This window comes from Corvus cornix, chromosome 24, assembly GCF_000738735.6.
Source record: "Corvus cornix cornix isolate S_Up_H32 chromosome 24, ASM73873v5, whole genome shotgun sequence".
NCBI lineage: Eukaryota > Metazoa > Chordata > Aves > Passeriformes > Corvidae > Corvus > Corvus cornix.
In genome coordinates, this window is record NC_046353.1 from 1,323,120 (window position 1) to 1,346,774 (window position 23,655).

Here is a 23,655-nt window from a genome sequence, read left to right on the forward strand (position 1 = left end):
CTGTCACCAGCAGAGTTTGAAACAAGCAGCACTGGGGAGAACTGGGACAAGTTCACTGCAGCTGGGGAAGGAGCAGAGTGACATTAAAGAGGGCACCTCCTTGCAGAAGTAAAACACCTAACAAACCTCTTCTGCTCATTCTCACAGCTGAGGCTCCTAAGAGAGGACCCATTTAAGAGTGTACAAATGCTCAGCCCTCAGGATTACCAGCTCACTCTTCCACCTCCCTGCCCACTTTCCCTGCCCCAAATTAGCCTCTTGCTAAGCAGCTTTGTCCGGTGGCTGCACGCAAGGCAGGGAGAATTCCATATTCCTTAACACTTCCAGATTCCTGGGATGCAGGAAAGCTGCTGATTCAGTGCTACAAGCCTGAGGTCACTCACACAGTGGTGGGGTGAACCTCACCTCCCTGTCCAGGTTGTAGCAAGCCCCACTCAAGTGCTAAAGCCCTTTTAACAGCAGCTTTGGTGGATCAGGATTCAGCCTGGAAGGTATTTCCAGCAGCCTGGGAGTCTGATCCCAGCAGCCCTGCCCGTGTTTGAGCAGAGGGAAGCAGAGAGGAGCTGGGCTGAGTTTCCCACGCACACACACACGGTGGCAGAGGTGCACAGGCAGAGCAGCAGCTCGGGATCAGCCCCAGCAGGCGTTAACTGGGATCAGCCCCAGCAGGCGTTAACTGGGATCAGCAGGTTACTCCCAGCTCACACTGGTGTGACCAGCGCTGGGCTGCTGGGGGTGCTCAGGGCCTGTTTACCAAAGACTTTGAGGTGGATGGTGGCGTCGGCCTCGCCAGCCTTGTTCTCAGCGATGCAGATGTACTCGGCCTCGTCGCTCTTGTCCACCTTCTGGATGACCAGCTCGGAGCCATCGTAGTTGAAGCTGTATTTGTCCTCATCCTCCACCTCCTCCACGGGCTCTCCATCCCTGGGGGGCACAGAAGCAGTCCAAGGCTGGCTTAGGCTCGTTCACACAATTATTGCACTGCAGCTCCTCGTGCTGAGAGGGACCAGCACCTTCTCCCTTCCCCACGGGCTCCAGAGCTCAGCTTGTGGCCTGTTCCCAACTCCTCCTGCCTCAGGGCTCCTGGCAGCTGAACCCCTCAGCCCCTGACACACCACAGAGCTGTAACCCCACCGAGGGTGGCTTCTTGCATACCGAGGCACCATTCCAAGCTGCCATCAGCTTTTCCACATCAATTTGTGCTCATAACCTGCACCAAAGGCTATGGAACTCCAAGAACAGTGTCCCTGCAGTGTGAGTCACTGCCTGACAGGGAAACGCAGGAAGCTGGGAGGGGACACAGCTGACCTGGCTGAAGGATGGGGAGCACTGAAGGAATTCCTTGTTTTGCTCTGCTTTATTAAACTGTTTTTACCTCAACCACCAGGATTTCTACCCTCTGATTCTCCTCCCCACCCCACCCCCCTGGGTGGGCTCTGTGCTCCCTGCCTAACCCACAGCAGAAGGTGACTTCAGCCCATCATGAGGCCATTCTTGTGAGAAAAATCAACTCATATCCCAGTTAGAACATTCCCTGCCCTCCAGCCCAGCTTTCCAGGCCTGGGGAATCATCCACACCCCAGCAGGACACTGCACACAGCTTCTTACTTTGTCCACGTCACGGTGGGCTCAGGAAAGCCGTCGGCATCACAGGCCAGGGTGACAGACTGGCTGAGGTTGGCAGTGGCATTCATGGTGCTCTGCCTGGCACGCACGGAGGGAGGGACTGCAAGAGAGGAAAGCCAGGGCTGAGTTGGAAGGGACAGAAGGTGTGAGCGAGAGGGAGGCTCCCTGTCCATCTCTGAAGCCACCAGTCACCCAAACCCTGTCACCACCACCTGCAGGCTTTGATCCATGGGTTTGAGGCACGAGCTCTCCAAAACCATCAGCACAGGGGAGAAAGGTCAAAAAACCTCAGTGTGGTGGCCAAAACCCCTCGTGAGTGCCACCAAGCTCAGTTCCTCACTCTTAAGCTTCAGGTTTCTTGACATGTTTTTTTCCTGTAAACACCTGAATTTTCCTGGTAAACACTCACTGGATTCCATGGACATTTTTATTGGACACAGCAGAGGAGGAGGATGCTGTGAATCTGAGGCTGCAGCCCCTGCTCTGAGCCCTGAGCCCCTCACCATTCACGATGACCTGGATGTCTTTGAAGTTGATCTCCCCACGGGCCAGGATCCTCCCCTCACACCTGTAGGTGCCCTCATCTGTCTTCTTGATGCCCCGGATCTGCAGGTAGTTGTTGGACAGGACGATGAACCGCACTGCAAAAGACAAAAGGAAAGGAAGCTCACTCCAGGTTCTCCTCTCTTCGCCCCTTCTGGGCTTGGTGGAATAAAATCTCTCTCCCCACCATTAACTGGAGATGCTGCTGTAGCTGGAGCTGCTTCTGCCAAGGAAGAAACATCTGTGCAGAGCAGCCAACTGCTCTGGTGCTGTGCAGTGGGAGTGCTCTGAGAGATGAACAGATAAATGTTCACACAGACACGTTTACATCTGGCAATGAGCAGTTTGGGACTTAGCCCTCCTGCCCAAGAGCTCCAACCTCACTACCTGTGTGCCAGGGGTGGGGAACCTGCTCAGCTGCAGTCAGGGCCTCCCTTGGGAAGAGAGGGAAAAGTTCTTGCAAGGAGCTTTCAGCCCCTTTTCCTCAGGAAAGCTGAAGGGTGTCACAACATTCAGCTTTTCTGTCTGATGGCACTTCTTTGATCTATTTTGGTTCTTTTCCAGCATTCCCTGGCTGATTCCAGTGCCAAAGCCTGATGGCCATTTCTGTGGGAACATGACTGCCCTGCCATTGCCAAACCACAGCACCTGGAAGAATTAAATTCACATCCCATGGCCTCGTGTCAGGCACAAACTGCTTCTCCTGTCCCTTGTGACCACCAGCATTTTGCGTGTGAGCCCTGATGGGAGATGGGAGACGTTTGACCCTGGAACGGACAAGAACCAAGACCTTACCATCCTTTTTTAGGATGACATCCCTGCCTTTGTGCTTCCAGATGATGGTGGGGGGCAGTGAGCTGACCACGTCACACACAATCACAGCATCGTCCCCTTCCTTGAATTCCTGAGGGGTGGGAGCGTTCTTGAACATCAGCTTTTCTGGAAGCAAGGGAAGGAGAGGGTCACTGCAGCTTTCTCAGCACACCTGGAGCTGTGCTCCTGCCTCCAGCCTGAGGGAAGCACAGAAACCCCCAAACCCCCAGAAATCTCCTTGTTCCCAGGGGAGGATAAAGGTCTGAGTGAGTGCACTGCCCACAGCACCCCCATTTCCAGGCCTGTGCCCACAGATCACCACTCTGAATAACCCCCACTGCAAAATGTGAGCTTGGCACTGCTCGGCCTCCCTGCAGGGAGGGAGGAGCTGCTCCCAGGGCTCTGCTGGACAAGCTGAGGGCTCATTACAAACCCTCTGAATGCGTGGGCGACTCTACTCCACACTAGAGGTGTCTGTCACCCACAACAGCTCCTCTCTCTGTTTCTCCTGCCAGAAGCACCAGAACCCTCTCCTTCCAGCCCTTGCTCTGCTGTCTTTCAGAAGGATTTAAGCCGTGGAGGTGCTGGAGAAGCCCTGACCATCCCACTCATCCTGACTCCCACTTACCCCTCCACACCAAGAAAGGAGAAGGCTGCATCTTCTTAACACCCCTTTCCCTCCACCCTCCCTCCTTCCCCTTCAAACCTTTTCCTAGGAAGGTGAAACAGTTTCCTCCCTAATGCTGCTTCATAAACGTGCAAGAAAAAAGCCTGGGAGGCGCTGCCTTACGGAAAATCTTGACGTTGACGGTGGCCTCGGAGTCGCCCTCCTCCAGGCTGCTGACCACACACTTGTAGATGCCGGCGTCGTCGATGTTGGCGTTGTAGATGGTGAGGGTGGAGGAGAAGTCATCGTTGCGCACCACCGAGATGCGCTGCTGGTTCGGGGTCAGCCTCTCCCCGTTCGGGGAGAACCACGAGATGTCCTTGAACTTGGCCTCCCCTGCCACTGGGGGTGAGAAAAGAGCACAATGAGCCAGCCCAGCTCTGCACTGCTCACAAACCCCGCTGCTGAAGGGCTCTAACCCACCCCAGGCGGCAAACACCATCACAGCCCGGTGTACTTTCATTTTTAACTCATTAAATCCAGGTGCCCTCAGCCACCACACACCTTGACATAAGAAGAACTTGGATTCTCCAACGCTGATCTCCCCCTGGCTTGGAACAATGTCCACTTGGAGAGAGGCTGGGAAGGGAATGAGCACAGTTAGACAGGAGCAGTGATCTCCAGCAAAAAAGCTTTGCCAACCTTAAAATCCCCACAGATCCTTTATTACAGTCCAGTATGATGCCTATTTTCTGATCTGAATTGCTGGTTTGAAACAAGAGAGGAAGGTTTGAAACACGGGAGGAAGAACAGCACCCCTGCCCTCCCCATTCCCATTTACCATCAGCCCTTCCCAGTGCACATCCACGCAGGCCCAGTGCCCTTTTCCCCCAGCAACATCCCTGCCTCCTTCTTCGCTGCATAAATTATGACCCATTAGGCAGAAAATGTAATTGGATTCTGGCTCTCCTCCAGCTATAGCTTAATTCCAGGCAGATCTGTGGCCTAACAAGCCCGGGTCAAGTTGAATTTGAGGATGCCAAAATAGGTTTTCTTTGGAAAACACCCTCTGTGTTTTCATGTAGTGCATGAAAATCTGCAAATCTCTCTCCCACAGCAGCTAATTTTACCTCCAGACCACAGAGGCATTATTTCAGCTGCCAAGCACACCTGGGGTTTTAAGAAACATGCACTGCTTCAGGAATGAAAACCTGGCTGTGTGTGCCAATGGCAGCATTCCTTAAAGTGCTGGGGAAACACATGGATTGGGGGATAGGCACTAAGTATGGAGCTCCCACAGCTGAAGGAGCACTGCCTGCCCTCATTAGGAAAGGGCAGGAATATCAGGATTTTCTGAGCACATTCTTTAGCCAACAGCCACCCTGACACAGCATTTCCCTCCAGAAAGAAACTGGAAGCAATAATCGGAGCCAGGATAATCCCAGCACAAGGTCCCTGCACTTTTCTGGTTTCCCTCTCTGGAGTTCAGCAGGTTGTACTGATAAATGCTGGTATTCCAGCCCAAAACACTGGGATACAGCCCCAAACACCAAGAACCCAGCCAAGACTCAATCTGAAACAGAGCTTAGGAGCTGAGTGCTCCAGTTTGGGCCACGGTCACATGGAGGGCTGCACGTCCTGCAGGGATTTCAGAAAAGGACATTAAAGTACCCCTGGACCTCCTGAGTAACGGGAAGGAGCTTGGAAAACCAGCCCAGGGAAGGGCTTTTAGAGCAGCCAGCAGGCTGCTTGCTGCTCAGCTCTGGGGTGCTGCTGAAATGGCTCGGAGCTAATTGAGATCTAACAGAAATTCATCCCCGTTTTTCCCCCACACTCCACTCTGTAAATGCAGCCCTGGCTCTCTCCTGCACTCAGGAGAGTTTGCTGCCTGCTGCGAAGGCAGTGGCACAGGCTGGGGTTGTTAATGCCTTTCATTCCATCCTCAGGTGATTTCTGTTCCAGCCAGAATGGAGAAGAAAGGCTCTGTGGAAAGCACTGAACTCTCCATCACCCCGAATTCAGCATCTGGGCTCTACCTTACATCTTTTTTTAGGCCTGTCTGTGCCACATCAGCTGCACAGAACAGGAGGAAATCACACAGCCAGGGAATATCTCACTGCAAATACAGCCAGAAGGGCCAACTGGAGATCAGAGCCCAGGCAGCAACAGCCAGCTCGCAGATTTTCCTGTATTTATTTCCAAGGCCTCAGCTCCTTCTGTGCATTGAAACGCTGGGTGGATTTTCAGAGAATGAAACCTGGCAACCACCCCTGGGACACAGGAAGGCAAAACTTCTTGGAGTTTTAGAAAGGAGAGAAGGAAGGACATCCCTGGTTCTGCCTCATTCAGTCAGTGCTCCCTCTGCTCCCCAGCTGCAAAATTATCATTAAATCCCATAATTAGTGGAATAAAGAACAGCATTTCTGCAAAGGTTGTGCAGAGGGGCAGCGATTCCTTCACTGTACCTCAGCACAGTCCTTTCCCAGTGTGAGGGAGGCACAGGAGGAACCTCCTGGCATTGATCCTAACTCCAGAAAGGCACTTTTCAAACCCAGGAATCGCCACGAGACAGAACTGTGGCCTCCAGGATTAACAAATCCACTTCACAGCACCCTGCTGCTTGCTCAGCCCAGAACAGGATGCTCAGGTGCCCTGAGGTTGATCTCAAGAGCCAATTCCCTCCCTTTGCCACTGGGACTGGGAGGTCCCAGAGCTCACCCGTGCACTGCCACACCCAGGGGAGTTATTACAGACACAGAACTCTGAGAAATCCCAACATTTCTGTTCTGCCAGAGACGCCGAGCAGCGAAATTCTACCGGGCTTTTTTTCCCAGTCTTCTGCTGGTGGTTCTGTGGAGGATTTTGGACAAGCTATGGGGTTGCCCAGCCCGGAGTTTTGTTCTCTGGGTGTTTGCAAACACTTTTAAGGCTTTGTCCTACAGATCCCTGGAGATTAAATCGGGCACCAAAGAGCCCAGCTGTGTTTGTCCAGCAGCTTCAGCCACAGAAACTGCAGGTAACTTCTGGAATTCAGCTGCCAGGAGAAGGAAGCATCCCTCTGAATGACTCTGAATGAGTCACTTCCAGCTCATCTGTCCTTATTTTACACCGGGGAGAGCTCAGCCCTGGTTTCTGAGGCAGCCTCCAGCAGCACAACGATTTGCTGCCATCTCACCTGGACCAACGGGGCCGGCAGAACAATGGGCCGTGCCTGGATTCACACAAACAATCGCTCCCCACTCGCTCAGCTCTATTGCTCAGGCTGTGATCAGCCTAACAAAGCCAGCACTGCTGATTTTAATCACTATTTAATCGTTATTTTTGCTTCGCAGTTCAGGGAAATGGGGACTATTTTTTCCACTCTTCATTTAATAGACACTGTGAGCACATTTGTATTCTGCTTCCAACTTCAAGCAATAAAGGCCTTTTTAGCATCACATAATAACTGCATTAAAAGGCCTCTTCATAATCACACAATAACACTTTTTATAGCTCTGCCCTCCTCCATATCTTTTATCTGGTTACAAAGTTCCCCAACCCCCAAAAAATGCTGAATAATTCCCCATTGATTGAAAAAAAAAAAACCAAAAGCAAAAAACCCAACAAATTTGCTAATGCAACTTCCTGTTCATCTGTAGTTCAATATAATTAGTTTTGCATCTCAACAAAAGAAATGAGCTCAAATTAAGCTGTGATTTTGGTAATAGGCAGGGAGGCTGTGTCCCTGCTGGGCTGAGGCTGAGGTTAGGGCAGGAGGCTGTACCTGGGCAGTAAATAAAGTGCCAGGGGCACCACAGAAAAGTGGGGTAATTGATGGTATTGGGTTTGTGCCTGCCCAAATTCCAAAGCAGACGCTCCAGAAACAGGAATATTGATGCTCGCCCTGCTCTGGAAGGTGTGTCTGGCTCCACAAAAGCAATGTCTTGGAACACTGAATACACTCAGTTACAGATTTCCCATGAGGTTCTATTCCCTCAGATAAATGGGAGTCCATCCCCTCACATCCTTTCCTTCCCACAAAACCATTGCTGCTTTACAGCCCCCATCACTTCACCACTGACCCCAAAAGGTCCCCATTTGAGCCTCGGAAGTAAATAAGGATCCCAGTCCTTTTGGCCTCACCTCAGTCCAGCACTGGGGTCATTCCAGACTCGGATCCCCAGTGATGCATCCACACTGCAGCTCCTGGGTTGTTACCTCTGGAGCCCCATCAAGGGCTAAACTCAGTTCTAAGGGCTCTTCCTGCCAGACTCCACTCTCACCATGACCCCAGGCAGGGAACCTGGATGGGGTTTGCCTTGGCAGGTGTCTCCAGGGGCAGGAATGCCTGTGCTCCTGTCACGGGTAACCCAGGTAACGATGCACTGCCACAACACGTGAGCGAAGCCCAGAGAAAATGCAACATCAAAAAGCCATCAAGAATATTTGGGCAAATAAAGCACAGCATGGACGGATTCAGCTGTGACTGAACCCTCGGTTCCCTTCCCACAGGCTGCACCTTTGATTTCCTTCATTTCTAGCAACGATTCACCAATTAAAATAATTCCAGAAATAAAAACCATCAGGAAAGAAATATCTCCTGGATCTCATGGCCACAGCCCGTGGAGTAAGGGCGGGATTTGTAAAGCTTGTGAGCGAAGCAGATTATGGTGAAAGCCCTCAGGATTTAGTACACAACAAAGGCTTAACAAGACAAAGACAAGGCTCCTGTACACGGTCACTTTATTAAAAATACGCTGACTGCTCAGGAGGAGGAGGCAGCAGCTGGGATTGATCCCAGCTGGGCTGCAGATCCAATTCCTCCCCCGTCGCCATGGCAACCACTCCCTAAATCTGCCAGGAATTGGAGGAGGGGATTGCTGATTTCTTTGGGGAATATCAGATCGTGGAGATGCGGGGAGGGAGCAGCAGCTCAGCACGGTGCCACAACAGAACACGGGAGAAAGATGTGACCCAAGCCACCTTTAGGGGAGGAGCATCCCGAAATAAACACACCAAACCCCAGCTGGTGGCCCTGGATGTGAGGGATGCTCCTCACCCTGCTCCTAAACACCCCATGATGTGCCAGCAGGCACAGAGGGAGCATCCCCTGCCCTGCCCTGCAGCATCCCAGCCCCAGTTCCAAACCCACAGGGGTTTGGGGAAGGACTCAGCTCTGGCACAGCATCCCAGAGCCAGGGGAGCTCTGGTCCTGGCAGAGCTCTGGCTCCGACTCCAGCCACCCTTCTGTCTGTTCTGCCCACAGCTGGAGGATGTGGTACCCCCAGAGCAGGTCCAAGGTGGATTTGGGGGATGAGAATCCCCATTTCCAGTAGGAGCTGGTGGATGCTGGGGCTGGGAGCAGGGTAATTCACTCACTGCTGTAAGGAAACCAGATGCTGCTCACTTTTAGACCAAACAGAATTCAAATTATTCTATAAAGCAGCACAACCTGGGCAGTGAGGAACCTGCCTGCCCTGGGGGTCTCACCCAACACACCCTCCAAGGGACAGGGGGGCTCTCGCAGCCCAAATCCAACTCCACCCATCCATCTCTGCCCTCCTGCAGATGCCTGTGGACTATTTCACACTGCACCATGCCAGGGAAAGATGTGCTTGGCTATACAGCTGAAATCAGGGGCCCAGGCAGCTGTGGCACCACGAAAACACAGCCAGGGAATTCAGAGAGCTTTCTCCTCTGCTTCGTTTCAGTCAGAATTATTCTGCTTCTGAACAAAGTGACATGTCCAAGCTGATGCAGGGAATCTGTGCAGGGAAAAGGGAATAATTCCTATTATGTCCACGTTGTGACCCCATCCTTTCTACGTACAAGATCTGCTCACAAGCGCTTTTAATTTTTAAATGACCACAAGGCACACAAAAAAATGACACTGTTAACACCTCTTCCTACAGAAATTTATGAATCGCAGTAAAACTTCTCAGACTTCTCTGTAGTTTTACATGGAACACAATTATATGCCTCTTTTGATGACAGTCTTGATAAAAGCTTTTTATTGCTATGGATCATAAAACTAATAGTCCTATTTACCACAGCAAATATTTTCATTTACCTGAGGCAGGGCAAGCCAGGATGCTTTATGGAGCCATTAAATCAGAGTATGGACAATTTTAATTAAAAACCAAGCAAGTTACAATCTTCTGCCGGAAGAGAAATTTTGGTGGGTGACACTGAATTGTGGGAAGAGCCCGGAGAAGATGAGAAAAACAGGATTTGTAAAAGCTCAGGATTCAAGCCTAATCTTGCTGCAGCCAGTTTGTCTTGGCAGTGTGCTGAGCAGCACAAACTGCATCCTTCAGGGGAACACAGAATTACTGCACTTGTAAGGCAGGAGTAGCTACAACCCCGAGGCTCCAGGGAGCTCCCTGGAATTCCTCAAAGGAAGCAATCCCTACTGCCTGCAAGCTCCATTTCCCCCACAGCCCATCAGTCAGCCCTAGGAGCGTTTCTAGCCTGAGATTTGAGCTTGAAGTGTTGAAAAGAATTCTTCCCCAGCCTTTTTTATGTGGTGATTTAGTTCGGGGGAGGTGTTTTTAGCAATGGTTAAAGCTGAACCAGCTGCAAAGCCTGAAATTCAGTATTTGTTCCACAGAAATTATTAACTCCAGTGTAACATTCCCTGCAGTTACCAGATTCACTCGAGGAAGGCACATTCCAGGTCCAGCTCATTCATTCCATCCCATATTGCAGAATAATTTCTCCCTTTGCCTATCACAGGTTCATACTGGAACTCTCAGGAGGAAAATAAATCCCTTTCTTCTGTTTCAGTTAAAAGGAAGAGGAGAGAAAACACTTCCAGGGATGGGGCAGCCACAGCTTCTCGTGGCAGCCTGTGCCAGGTCCTCCCCACACTCCCAGGGAAGGATTTATTCCCAATATCCCATCCAACCCTGCCCTCTGGCAGTGGGAAAACACCAAATACTCCACCTGCATTTCAGAGACTTACAGCATATCATGAACCGTGGCTCACAAACGTGCTTTGGAGAGACTGCTACAGATTTTAGTAGTTTAAATCCATATCTGGAACCATCTTCTGCCAAGTGTGAAGTGTCAGAAATCAATACTTTATTTAATGTGTCAATTAATCTTTCATATGTGGTGGGACCTGGGATTTCTGTGGTAGCTGAGTATCACTGCATAGTTTAGACTGAGCTGAAAATCACAGGCTTAGCCTGACTCCTCTGTAAGGAACAGGAATTACCAATGCTGCCTCACAACCTAAGATTAAACAGCCTCATTTTAACTTGCTACATTAGATGAAGAAGAAATGTCATTAATAAATTAATTAACACTAAAAACATGGGAAGGCTGCTTCACTAAATAAAGCCACACGGGAAGAGCAGAAGGCACCACAAGGAGGCAAAAGAACAAGAGCACATGTCAGTATTTATAATTTTTATCGGTTTTTAGACAAGCCTTCGGTGATGATGAAGAAAACCATCTCAGTCCATGGCCAAAGCACTGCCACAGGGCAGACTGTGAAGATGTTTCTGGGAATTTGGGGGCTTGCTAAAAACATCAGTGCCTCTGGAAATACCACTGTAATTTGTGGGTAACATTTCAAGTGCGTTAACTGCAAAACCTTTTGCAACCACCACACTGACAGAACCTCCAGAGTATCATCAGGACTATTAGAACCATTAATAGCCTCCACTGAATAAAAACCCAAATATTAACATAATGAAAACAGAAGGCAAAAGTCTGGGAAGAATAACATGCTAATACACTGCCCTATTTGCTCAGCAAGAGAGGAACCAAAAATCCCTTCAGGCAAGAGAGAATTGAGCTTGTTTACTGCTCTCTGCTGCTCACCACTGTTTTAACTCTCTGACTGGCAGGATAAAGCCAAGGTAAAGGCAATAAACCAGAGCCCCTCCTCACTCAGCCACTCCAAGGCATAGAACAGGAACAGTTTACACAAACCCAAATTCAGACATCATCTACAGCTCCAGAAGCTCAAAAATGGGTGATGCCAGGGAAGAAACAAAAAGAATCTGAACCCAGCCAGGGTATCCAAAGGCCTTAAGCATCAGCTGTGACTGACAGGATAAACACTCCCCAAATTGCCAGGAGCCAAGAAAACGTTTCATCCACTGTCCTCTGGGAAGTCTCCAGGAAACCCAGGGAGAATTCAGCCCCGCAAACACAAGACATTTAATCACTGCAACTCATAAGTTATGCAAGGCAGACAAAGAACATTTCAGCTGAGCGTTTGTGCTCCAAAATCAAGAGAACTGTCAAAGAGTTCAGCCCTGAATCTCTCTTGGCCTCTACAAGCAAGACACTCTTTGCAATAACTTACTCCAACACTTGCAAGAATTTACTCCAAGAAAACCTCCAGTGCACTCCAAACACAGCTGGATTTTCACACCTCTCCTTAGGCAGTAAAATACAAGATGTAGGGACAATTGAATGAAAGAGAACCAGACTCCTGCTGCTGCTGCTGGCTGCTTCCCGTGACACTGCTTTTGGAACAGATCTCTGAAAAAACCCCAATAACGTGAAGAAGGCACACACAGAGATTCATCTTCTCCACACAGATCCAAACACACAGGGCACAAATACGCCTCAGAGCTGGTTCCTTTATTCCTTCAGTGCCATATTCTGATTTCCATCTCCTCGGTGCATTGGTCTCTCTGGGTTTGACCGAAGTCAGAGCAGTGGCCTCAGGCACCACGTGCTCAGCATGTTTAATTTATGCTGCACACAGAAAATACCCATCAAGAGGAACCCTCCAGGAGGAAAATACCGGGTGCAGGCTGTAAATTCGGAGAACACAGCCTAAGCCACAGCTCATCACTGCCATGACCAAGAGGCTGCCTTGTATTAAATCCATAAAGGCTTTTAATCTGTGCTAAAACCACTGCGACTCCACCAAACTTAATGACCAAAATGTAAGCACAAATCTATAACCCCAGGGAAGCAAAACCAGCCTGGGCAAGCCACACACATCAATCCAGCACTCTGCTCTTCTCTCAGCTTTGCACTCTGCTGCACACCCATTTTTTCCGTCTTCTCCAGAACTTCTCCTCACAGGAGGGAGCTATCAGAACACTTTGATCCAACTGCTGTCAGAAAAAGCTTGAAATCAGTGGCACTACAATTAAACAGAAAGAGCTGAACACTAGAATGGTAACCATGACTTTTGGAATACTGGGGCATAAATTAAGGGTCCAAGGCAGGATTTCTCTAAAGAAGTTTTTCTCTCTCAGGCTCCATGAAAAACCTCAACCCCCAGACCCTCATTTAGATGTACAAATGGCCCAATACTGAGCACTAACACCTCATGTCTGGAGATTCTTGGTGCCTGCTCTGCACCCTCGGATCCCAGACCTTTTATTGAGATGTGCTCCCTAAATAGGCACTGTCACTGGGGATTACCCAGCCTGGAACTGCAGCTAAGCCTTTTAGGGGAGGGGCTGCTTTGTCTGCAGTGTAAAGAGCATTTTGCACCAGGCCCCTGCTCGGTGCCACCTCCAGGGCAGGGATGAGCCAGGGGCAATACCTGGATGCAACCACGGGCAGGAGCAGCTTTGGAAATAGAAGCAGGCAAGGTTAATCCCTGGGATAATGAATATCCAGGGACAGACTCCACCTGACCCCTATTTGCTAATGGCTGGGAGTGCTCTGTGAGGCCTGAGGATTTATGTCTTCTACAGCTGCCTTGTGTACATGAATTTCCTTAATTCTACACATGGATTTCCTGAATTCTGGCAAGAACAACACTGCCAGGCACAGGGTGGGATTGCTGGGGGGTCCTGCAGGGCCAGGGGTTGGACTTGGTGATCTTTCTGAGTCCCTTCCAATTCAGGATATTCTGGGATAACTTCTGCAAGTCCCAAAATCTCGAGATGATTTTAAACTCTGATGTGTTTGACCACTGTTAACAACAGGGCTCTGGTGCAGTCAGGTTTACCCCCTTTTCCTGCTACTTACAATGTTTTTATTGCAATTATAATGTAGGAACTACACACTGAAAGGGAGCAGGAGGGGAAAGAGATGCTCAGTGATCTGTGAGGGCAAAGACCTTTAAACCACCTGAGTCCTCCTGCTGGATTCCTCTGCTCCCACACTCCCTGCTCCTCTCCAGGGTGTGAAGGGACAGCACAAGAAGAGCAGCACCGCTCTGGAATACAGAACAACAGCCACGAAAGGCAGCAGGAGTGAGAGAAATGTCCTCTGAGAGTAGCAGCAGGATGAAAACGCCCTCGAAATGACAAAACCCAAACGCAGACACAGAGCAGAGATCGATGCAGAGGCTGTGCTGAAAGGACAAACCCAAGTGTCACTGCACGGCCATGCCTGAAAATAGCACAACTCCTGCACCACTGAAACCCTCCTGGAATCACCATCTTTAATTGCTCTTTACTTTAAACCATCCCCAGGGAGCAGTGAGATGCACAACTGTCTCAATGTCCCAGATACAGTATCCTGCTTTTATCTCCACCTCCGCCAGCCAATATTTGTTTTTCCATCCCAAGTCCCAGCCCCACATTTCCCAACCGAAGAACCAGGAACACGAGGGAAAATTAACACGTGGCAAACTCCACCCATCATTTCAGGCTGAAGAAAGGAATTTGATCAGTACAAAACTTAATTTGGGACAATACAACATCGCCCATCAACAAATGTGTGGACAGGCAGCATGAAACCAGCCATGGCAGAAGGTTCTGGATGTGCTGAAGAGCATGGATAAAACGGGAACACCTTCTTCCCAACAACTGCCATTAAATAATAAACAATAAATAGGAAATTTCCAATAAATTAAATACATTCCTCAATATCTACAGCCCTTTGGTTATTTGCAAGGTCCTTTTCTCACCATCTCCCAAAAAACAGAGTTCAGGATGTCACCTTTTCCCTGAGAAAACTTGGCTATAAAACCGCTGCCTTATCAACAAAGACCAGGAAAAAAATCCTGCACAAATCAAAAACTGAGTTTATTTGACTGAATGAACAGTAAAAGGTAAATGCAGGTTTTCTGGGTTACAATACACAGAACACTGGTGGAAACTGGGGCAAGTAAGGCCAGGAAGAACAAAGAACAGATCTAGGCTGCAGGAGAAAATCTTGAGAGAATGAGCAATGTCCCTGACATTCTTTAGTGGCAATAAAAGTGGAGAACTGAACATTCCTTATAGAAAAGGAAAGGAAAACATGTCTTCAGACATCCTCCCTTCATCCCCTGCCCACCAAGCACATGAAATAATCCTTTGTAAAGTCCATGAAAACTGGGATTCCTGCCAGTTTCCTGAATTACACGTGGAGGGGTTTTTATTCCCCTCCTAAACCATATATTTTAAGGTCAGAAAGCACCACTCTGCTTATCTGCTCCTTCAAAGGATCCAGGAAGGAATGAAGGCAAAACCTGCCAGGAATGGCTTCGTTCAGCCCCAATATTCATTGTGGATAATCTGGATTCTGATACGTCAGGACAGCCAAGAAATTGCCTTTATTTCAGTCAAATTAAACCAAATTTCCTTGTGCCTACAAGTCAGGCACTCACAATATATGATTCCAACCCTGCCCTCTTTCATTCAAATTAAGATCTCCAAAAATCCAAGCACAAACTCGAGCCATCCATTACCCACCCAGCACCAGGAATCATCACTGCACCCAAGGACAGGCGCATTTTCCACTCCAATTCAGAAAGGGCTCGGACTCAGTCACACAACACAAGGTTAATGGCCATGGAAGGGCAAAAAGGACTTTATGGTCCCATTTTCCAGGATGCCCTATGAGGAAGAAAGAACTGACATCAAAGCCAGTTTAGCAAATGGAAAAGCAATATTAATTTTCTCCCATTAAAAGCAACAGGTTTGAGATGGCCACTTCCATCAGAATGCCTGGAAGACATCAAGGTCCACAAACTTCCAGCTCAACCACCTCCCATCCATGAGTTGGTTCCACTCAAATAATCCCAGTTATAGTATGGGTTTTGTGTCACAAATCCAGAAAAACTGACACGTTTTTCACCCCTCCGCTCTGTGACTTTCACAGGAAAGCAACGCAAAGCACAGCTTCAAACTCTTCCTAAAAATATCTCGTGATCTACTGCCTTAAATTACACCACATCATTTCTGAACTTCTCTAGAGGTGACAACAGTTCCAGGGAAGCAGAACTCCCCCGTGATCTGCTCGGGTATCTCAGGGTGCATCAGGAATTTCACGTGGAGAACCAGGCTGGAGCCTGTGCTGGGAGATGCTGCCCAAAGCCCCCTCTCTGCTGGGGGGGGATTTGGGGTATCTGTGCAGGGCCAGGAGCTGGATTTTACTGATCCTTGCTCAGGATATTCTGAGGTTCTGGGAAGATGCAGAAAAGGAGCAGGGGAAGGAGGCAGCAGCCACCTCCCAGCCCTCCACTTTTCCGTACTTTCTCTCCCTACGTTTTTTACCAGGAACAGATGGGGCCCCTGCCCCGTGCCCGCTCGAGTTCCCCCCACAGCTGCCCAGCTCTGACACTGCTATTTCTGCATCTCTGGGAGAGATTTCTCCTGCCACTAACAACTGCTTGCTCTGCTGGAATGAAGACCACAGTGAGGCTGGGAAGCTCTGTCCAAGCGTGGAGGGGTTTATTTTGAGCCACACTGTATTCCTGGATCCCACAATGAAATCCCATGAACGTGGCCCCTCCCCAGGAGAAAAAAGCAGCTTGGGCAGGCTGCAAGAAGCACGAACACAATGCAGACCAGAGAGGTAAAATAATCAGCATTCCTTATCCCAGAGCCATTGGATGGGAAAGAAAACCTTGTCCACTCATCCTAAATTGCTTCTGTTCTGCTTGGGTCAGTCCAAAATGAAAACCCAAACCAGGAGTTTCCAAAGCAGGAGGCAGAGCTGGCACTAACAGCAAATCCTCTCTAAATAATGGCCTCATTTGGGGCATGGTGATCCCAAAAGCGCCACAGCAGATTCCTGTGGAACACTGGAAACAAATCTGCATTTGCAATCTCAGGTAAAAAAGGGAGGAAACCCAACCCAGCCCAGCCCAGATGCAATTCAGCACCACCTTCCCCGCTGGATCTGCCCCTTCACTCTTTTTGCTGGGATCAGAAATGTAGGAGAGGCCCTTGCTCCACTCTCCAGATCCCACTCAGAGAGTTCCAGCATTTCTTTGTACCACCCCGCAACCCACCAAAATGCCTTCTAATTTCCTGACAGCAAAATTACCCCAGTTCTTCCAAACAAATAAGACTTGGTCACTAACTCGTCATTACCAAGTGGTGGTTTTGGGTTTGAAGCCTTTTCTTTCCTGTACCCACACGGAGAGCATTCAAAAAAAGCATCCCTGGCAGTGTCCAAGGCCAAGCTGGATGGGGCTTGGAGCACCCTGGGATAGGGGATGGTGTCCCTGCCCATGGCAGAGGTGACACTGGATGGGATTTAGGGTCCCTTCCAGCCCAAACCATTCATCAATTCCATGATTTTCACCCCAGATTCGCAGACTGCCAGCTCCCAGTTGTACAGGCCTTCAAATGGAATGTACAAATGGAACAGGAAATCCCTTTCCCAGCCCTCTTAGGGTTATTTTCCACTTCTCACTCAGCAGCAGGGTCTCCAGCGTTCCTGCAGATGCCACACACTGAAAGATATCCCCAAGAATGAAGGCCCTGCCATGGGAACAGATGCACTGGCTCCTCTGACACCCTGCTCAGGGGTAGGAGCTGCCTTTCCAACAATGGCCTGGTGCTCCAGACTCTAATCCGGGATCCCCGTGGACAGCTGCCAGCTCGGATTTCCACACAGACATGTCCAGCACAGCCCGGTGAGGAGCAAAGGAGGAGCTGGATAATACCTGACCCACTTGCACGGCAGAGGCTGTGCCTGGCAGCTGCTGGGAGGTGGGCACAGCCCAGCCCTGGCAGCAGGATGCCCAATTCCCAGATAAAGAATGGAGCTGGATCCCAGGAACAAGCCCTGCTGGATGTTTTCCATACACACAAATCACTAACCCAAACCCTTGGAGGCTGCTCACGCTGCCCCAACACTACTTCAGGTGTACAGCAAAGCTTTGCTGCAGCCTCTGGAAATCACCTGGATCCCCCAGAAAAATCAGGAATATGGAGCAGGAGGTGCAGTTATGTTCTGAGAGTTTACAGATCTGTGCTGCTTCATTTTCACTCCACATCTCCCCGCTATGAACTACAAGTGGCCCAAATTCAAAGTGGTTCATGAAGTCCAGTCTCTTTCTTTTGAAATTATCCATCAAATCATTAATCTTTTTAATCTTCCCTCATTTATGGTCTGTGTTCTTTCATCTCTAAGGAGAAAAGGTAGTGCAGAGAAATCTGTTAGGCTCAAAATAATTCCACGTAACAACCCCAACCACCAGCAAAGCAGAGCGTAGGAATGAGTGAAGGGAATTCTCACAAAGGAGGTAAAACCAGGACAAAGGAGGTAAACCCAGGAAATTTAGCTGGAAATGACACAAAACCTTCACAGAATCTTCTGTGCCACCTTGTACAGCTAAGATAACACCAAATGATTTATTCAGCTGTGTGTGGGGCAGACAGCGAGTGCAAAGTGCAGCCCCAGCAGTGCCTGATCCGCTCGCTCCCAGTGTCCTTCCCTCCCCGGGGCACAACAAAGGCAGTAAAACAGCTCAATTCCAGCCTGGATTGAAGCAGGGACTCAGGTAACCGAGTAATCTGCCCCAGGAAGAGGAGCAAAGCGCTCTCATTGGGATGTTAATGAATGCAGCATCATTAACACTAAATGGCTGCAGAGTTAAACACACAATCTTTGAACCCAGCCAAGCAAGTTAATGGTTGCATCAAACAACGAGGTCAGCCCTTCCACTGCCCCAGTTATTAAAATGGGAATTCTTGTTGTTATAGGATGGCATTAAAAGGAATTTACTGGCGCTTTTATGTTTTACATTCACTCGTGCAGTGCTACAGTTATTCCAAGTATTTGGCACGCCGGGTTTACAGCCACAAAGGGCGTTTTGTTTCTGCTGGAGTGAAGGACAAGACAGACAAGGACAGATAAAAATAAGAGGAAGAAAAGGAGACAGAGGATGACAGAGCAATGCAACTGCAGTGCCACATCCAAAGGAGCACCACACTGAAAGCTGGAGTGGAAAAACTTCTTAAAACAAAGGCAAGCGCTTCAGACCACGCTAAGCAGAAGAATTTCACTGCCAAGGGTAATTCCAGCACTTTTCCGTGAGTTTGTGCTGCATGCCAAGCATAATAAACAGGAACAAGCCGGAGAGACATTTTCAGGCAGCCCCCTGTGCTGCCTCTGTCCTGACCCACCACGTTTCACCAAGATTCTGCAAAAAACCTGCATTTTCATCTTTTCTTTTAGAGCTGATCTGGCGAAAGGCAGGATAAAATATCAGCAAAGCAATGTCACACTCAGGGCTGGAAGCTGCATCCAACATAAACTCGAGCATGATTAAAGGAAAGGAATAAATTCCTTTTTCCCCATTCCAGTTTTGGCCTTTTTTCCAGGCAGCACGTTTCTTCTTGTGCAAGTCCCTGTCCTGAGCTGGATTTATCCTTCCTGCAACAAAACAGCTCCCGGGAGAGGCACCTATGGAGTGCCTCAAACCCAGACTGATCAGTGCAGACCAATTAACCAAGGCTTTAATGGAATCCTCTATCACATTCTCACTGGGGACTGGTAGCAGCCTGGCCTTCCTCCTCCTCCACCTGCCACGGAAAAGGCAGATCCCACAGAAGGAAAGAAACAGGGAAAAAAAGGAAACTCCAAACGCCACTGGGCAGCCCTGACAGCCTCACTCTCCCCTTACAACAACACAGAATAAAATATTTCGAGTGAGAAAGATTCCTGGGCTTTCCACAGCAACAACAATTTTGGGAGCAACGCTGTGAGGGGAGGAGGTGGCAGCAGGGGTGGAAGAAGCCCCATATTGTGTGATACCCTACAAACTTCCTGCCAAATCCACCTAGGAAATCAGATTTTTCTGCAAGAAGCCCAACAGGATCCAATATGTGTTTTAGTTAACAAGTCTTACAGAAGAAGCCAAATCTTGTGCTATACTTGGTGCTTTTGGGCACCATCTGCATTGCAGGGTTTCTTCTGTGCTTAAACAGCATCCTTACAAAAAATAATGGGGTTTTGTAGGGTTTTTTTCAGTACAAGGAAAGAATTCCATGGCCCCCTTGATTTAAACAACATTCTCTATGAAACGCCCTGAAAATACCTGTTATTTTATCAAAAAATCTCTGGCTGCAAAGTGAAAAATCTGAACGTGCTCTGTTTAACTCCACCATAAATTCCACCAGGATCTGTCCAAAATTACTGCAAAGAGCCAGGGACAGCAGGTGCACCTCAAAAATGCTCAGGGGAAGGATGGAGCTGTGGGGACAGCAAGCTGCACATCCCTTGTCTGGGTGGATGAAGGTCTAAACCAGCTCTGGGCTCCTGAGTATCTCTGCCATGGTAACAGGAATGGTTTAGGGAATGGAGCTGGGACAAACAGCCTGAATTTTGGAATGAAAAATGATTATTTCCTAAGAATGCTGAGCAGCAAGTTGTGACAGACTGTCCCCAAGTCTCGCCACTCCATGCCCTCCACCAGCACCTAAGAAAATCTAAAAGAAATCGATGCACTGGTTAATTAAAATAAATAAATCTGTGCCCTTTCTTCTCTGGATGAAAAGCCAGGGGAAAAAACTGCAAGAGGCAAAGCAAAGCCACCCAGCCCAGGGACTGCAGCACTGGGAGCTGTGTGACACCAGCCCAGCCCTCACCCAGCCAGCGGGATGTCTGCAGAACTGAAGCACCCACGGGAGGCACAGAAAACATTCTCCCCTCGAAAAAAAAAAGGAAAAACAAAAAGGAAAAAAAAAAGGGGGGGGGGAGAAGAAAAAAAAAGGGGGGAAAAAGGGGAAAAAAAAACAAAAAAAGCCAGGCTGGCTGTAAATGAGAGCACTCAGGCACTCAGGTCACTGCAGTAAATCACAGCCCTTAATTTCATGTGAAAGGAGGGAATGTTAGACGACCACAGGACCCTCAAAGAGGCCTTTGTTAGGAGGGAGCCCTGTGCATAAATACATTTCAGAAGCCTGGAGAAAGGAGGCTTAGAAAGGAAAATGCCGCTGGATTTTTTGGCCTTATTTTATCACCTTTCAGAGGATAAAGAGGCTGAAAATCAAGAAGAGCTACAAGTGACAATTAACCTATTAGCACACACGAGGAACCATTTCATCTGCACCATTTCAGCAGCAAAGAGCTCCTCCAAAGGGCTCTGCTGCACCTTTGAAGCCACAAGAACTTGGGAGGAGCAGAAAAAAGCAGGAATCAGGAGTTACCCTGTCCTCATCATTCCTGCAGATCCCACCATCACCAGTGCCATGGATCAACAGCTAAAATACATCACCCCACCTGATAAATGAGGAGTCAAAGGCTCCATCCCACACTTCTGGAGCATCTTCTCCTGCTGGTTATTGTCTCCTCTCATCCCCAGATATTTTATAGTGGATTTTACAGCACTGCAGATCCTGCCTTGGTGAAACTACGGTGGAAATTCCCATGGGAATGTCAGTGGTAAACTGGGGAATGCCACCCAAAATCCTCACCAGTGACTCCTGCATCTCCTGACACTTCATCCTGAGCTTCCCATCACTTCATTGACAGCTCCCTGGAAGGTCAGATGTGAGCAGGAGCTGATCCAAGCTGGAATTTCCCCAAGATCCGAGCCCCGTTCTCCAAGAACCACTGAAATAGCCTTGAAAAAAGCTTTTGGAGCACAACAATCCCAAAGCCAGGGGCTTTAGGTGGGAGCTGAGAGAAATTATTTCAAACCCCACAGCCAAGTGACACATCAGGAATAAGTGGAGAGAGCATTAAAATAAAAGCTGGACATTTACAGCCAATTAATGGATGAAATTGAGGGGGGAAACAATCTCCTGCAGAAGGAGGATGCTGCAAGTGCTGTCAATAATTCTGCCCAAACTAGCAACGTGCTGTATCCCCTGCATGACTCCAAGGTGGATTTGCATCTTAAATTCTGCGTTTTTTCCCTAAAAATGCATGAGGATGGGAAAATTTCTCAGCAGAAATGAGTTCCCCTGTTCCCTGACACAACAGGCTGAGGCTGTAATTAAAGAGCTTGGGGATGGATGCAGCACTTTTCCCAAACTGAATCCCAGAGTAATCACAGCCTCCCGGGAGCATCCTGCCCTGTGGTGTGGGACAAACGGGATGGTTCTCAGCACATGGTGTGACTGGGCATTAAATCATCTGGGAATAAAGTGGCTGAGCTTGTATTCCATGGACTCTGTGCTTCTTCCCATGCTGCAAATGTGTGGAACCCATAATGGATCAAATCCCCCCCCAAATTCAGCACCAGGAAGTCCTGGGCCTGTGTAATATGTGGGAATAAGCACAATAAACCCTTGGGAAGGGCAAGGACTAAACCCAAGCATTGCCTTACTGACTTAGCTAAACACAGTGGACAAACCATTAAACAAATTGGAGCCTCAAAACTAATAAACACCTGCCCTCAATCCATGACAACAAGGCAGAAGTCTCCATGCAAATAGCAGCCAGCTCCTGCAAACAAGAACTGGAACCATTCCAGAGCCAAAACTGGGCTTTCAGTACGAAGCAAAATTTGGAGCTCAGCTGAGAAGAGGCCTGGACCGAGTTTAGCACGCAACTAAAGCACTGCTAATTTATTGTGCAGGAAATGCAGAACTCCTGCTCCTTGCAGGACAAATGGATGGCTGGACAGAAGAGGGAGCAGCAATGAGGACCAGGCAGACAGGAGGAAACACAAGTCCATAGGGAATGGATTATACATGGCTTAAACGGCCTAATCCACTTTGCTTTCAACAGGTCCCACATAAACAAGGCTCCAATGCATGTTAAATACAAGCCCCATGAAATTCTAATGAAAAGCAATATGCAGTTACAGAAACTAATCTGCTAAATGGAATCATTTCATAAGTGGCAAATTCTGCGAGGCAAGAGCAGTCATGAAATAACCTTATCTAATAACCAATATCTGAGAACAGCGTGAAGATTGGGTTTAGGGGACAGCAGCATGGAACAGGATGTTTTTCTAGCCTGAATTACTGAAGTTATGAAGCTGTTCTGAACTCTGCCCCTGATATTCTGCTTTACCTCGAGCAAAACACTGACCATCCTTGTGTTCCTCCTGTGATGCTTTAGCTCGACTTGTTATTTTAATATTTCCTTCAGGTCGGTGACAAGCTCAATAGGGCACCAGTCCTGCCAGGCACTGGAGATTACTGTCATCCAAATCATTGCAATTATGAACAGGAACAGGAGCCATACCCCAGTGCCACGAGGAATCCTGTCCCCAGCTCCAAGCACGTCCCCATCCACTGCCATTGCCTTGATTGTGGAGATGAACACACAGAAACCAAACCTCGCTGCGCTTCTGACAGCTCATCAATGGAAATCACATTTCCCTGCATCACAGTCACCAGGCATCTATAAATCCCTATTTTAAGGCCTGTGGGCCAGCACTATTAAAACCCAACAGATGCAAGAATAGATTTTGCCACAAGGTAAAACAGGATTAGGAAAAAACCCCTCAGTCTTTCTTTTCAGGGCTCAGCTACTTCCTTTGATGGGATCCAGTCTCGGTGCAAAGCAGCAGCACATAAACAGCATTTGTTGTCTGCAGAGCTTCCTTCCACACACATTTCACTCCTTACCCCTTGAAAAGGGATAAAAACCCCACAAACTGCTTTTCAAGGCAGCTGAGCTTTGGTTTGGTCTGATAAAGGGACGTGAGGCCGTGGGCGGAACAGTTCCGTGGATAAGAACATGGAAATGGAGTAGAACAGATTACCAGGGACCTCTGGCACGGGTTAACCCCAGCTGGCAGCCCAGCCCCACGCAGCCACGTGCTCATTTGGGTTTATCAAACATTATCTATGGACAGGCAGCTGATGCGATAATCTCTGTGTGCCTTATCAACTTTGGGGAGTACCCAGCAGAGTACTGACCAGCCCACCTTGTGCACAGCTAAATGTACTGATTAGAACCTAATAAATTAACTAATCAATCAGATACCCACAATTGAGCCCTGCCAACACCAAACCAGCTCATTTTTCCTACTT

General features: G+C 48.7%; 1 protein-coding gene across 16 annotated transcripts in view; it reads right to left on the bottom strand.

The window, feature by feature from the left end:
- Positions 1-23,655, bottom strand: part of NCAM1 (neural cell adhesion molecule 1) — an 86,079-nt gene that overhangs the window by 39,601 nt on the left and 22,823 nt on the right. For all 16 annotated transcript variants that reach the window (XM_039564989.1, XM_039564991.1, XM_039564988.1 and 13 more), the window contains exons 2-7: positions 4,154-4,228; positions 3,773-3,991; positions 2,965-3,108; positions 2,130-2,267; positions 1,609-1,726; positions 755-924 (exon numbers count right to left, since the gene is read on the bottom strand). In XM_039564989.1, coding sequence (XP_039420923.1) covers positions 755-924; positions 1,609-1,726; positions 2,130-2,267; positions 2,965-3,108; positions 3,773-3,991; positions 4,154-4,228 — 864 coding nt within the window. The remainder of the gene's footprint in view (positions 1-754; positions 925-1,608; positions 1,727-2,129; positions 2,268-2,964; positions 3,109-3,772; positions 3,992-4,153; positions 4,229-23,655) is intronic.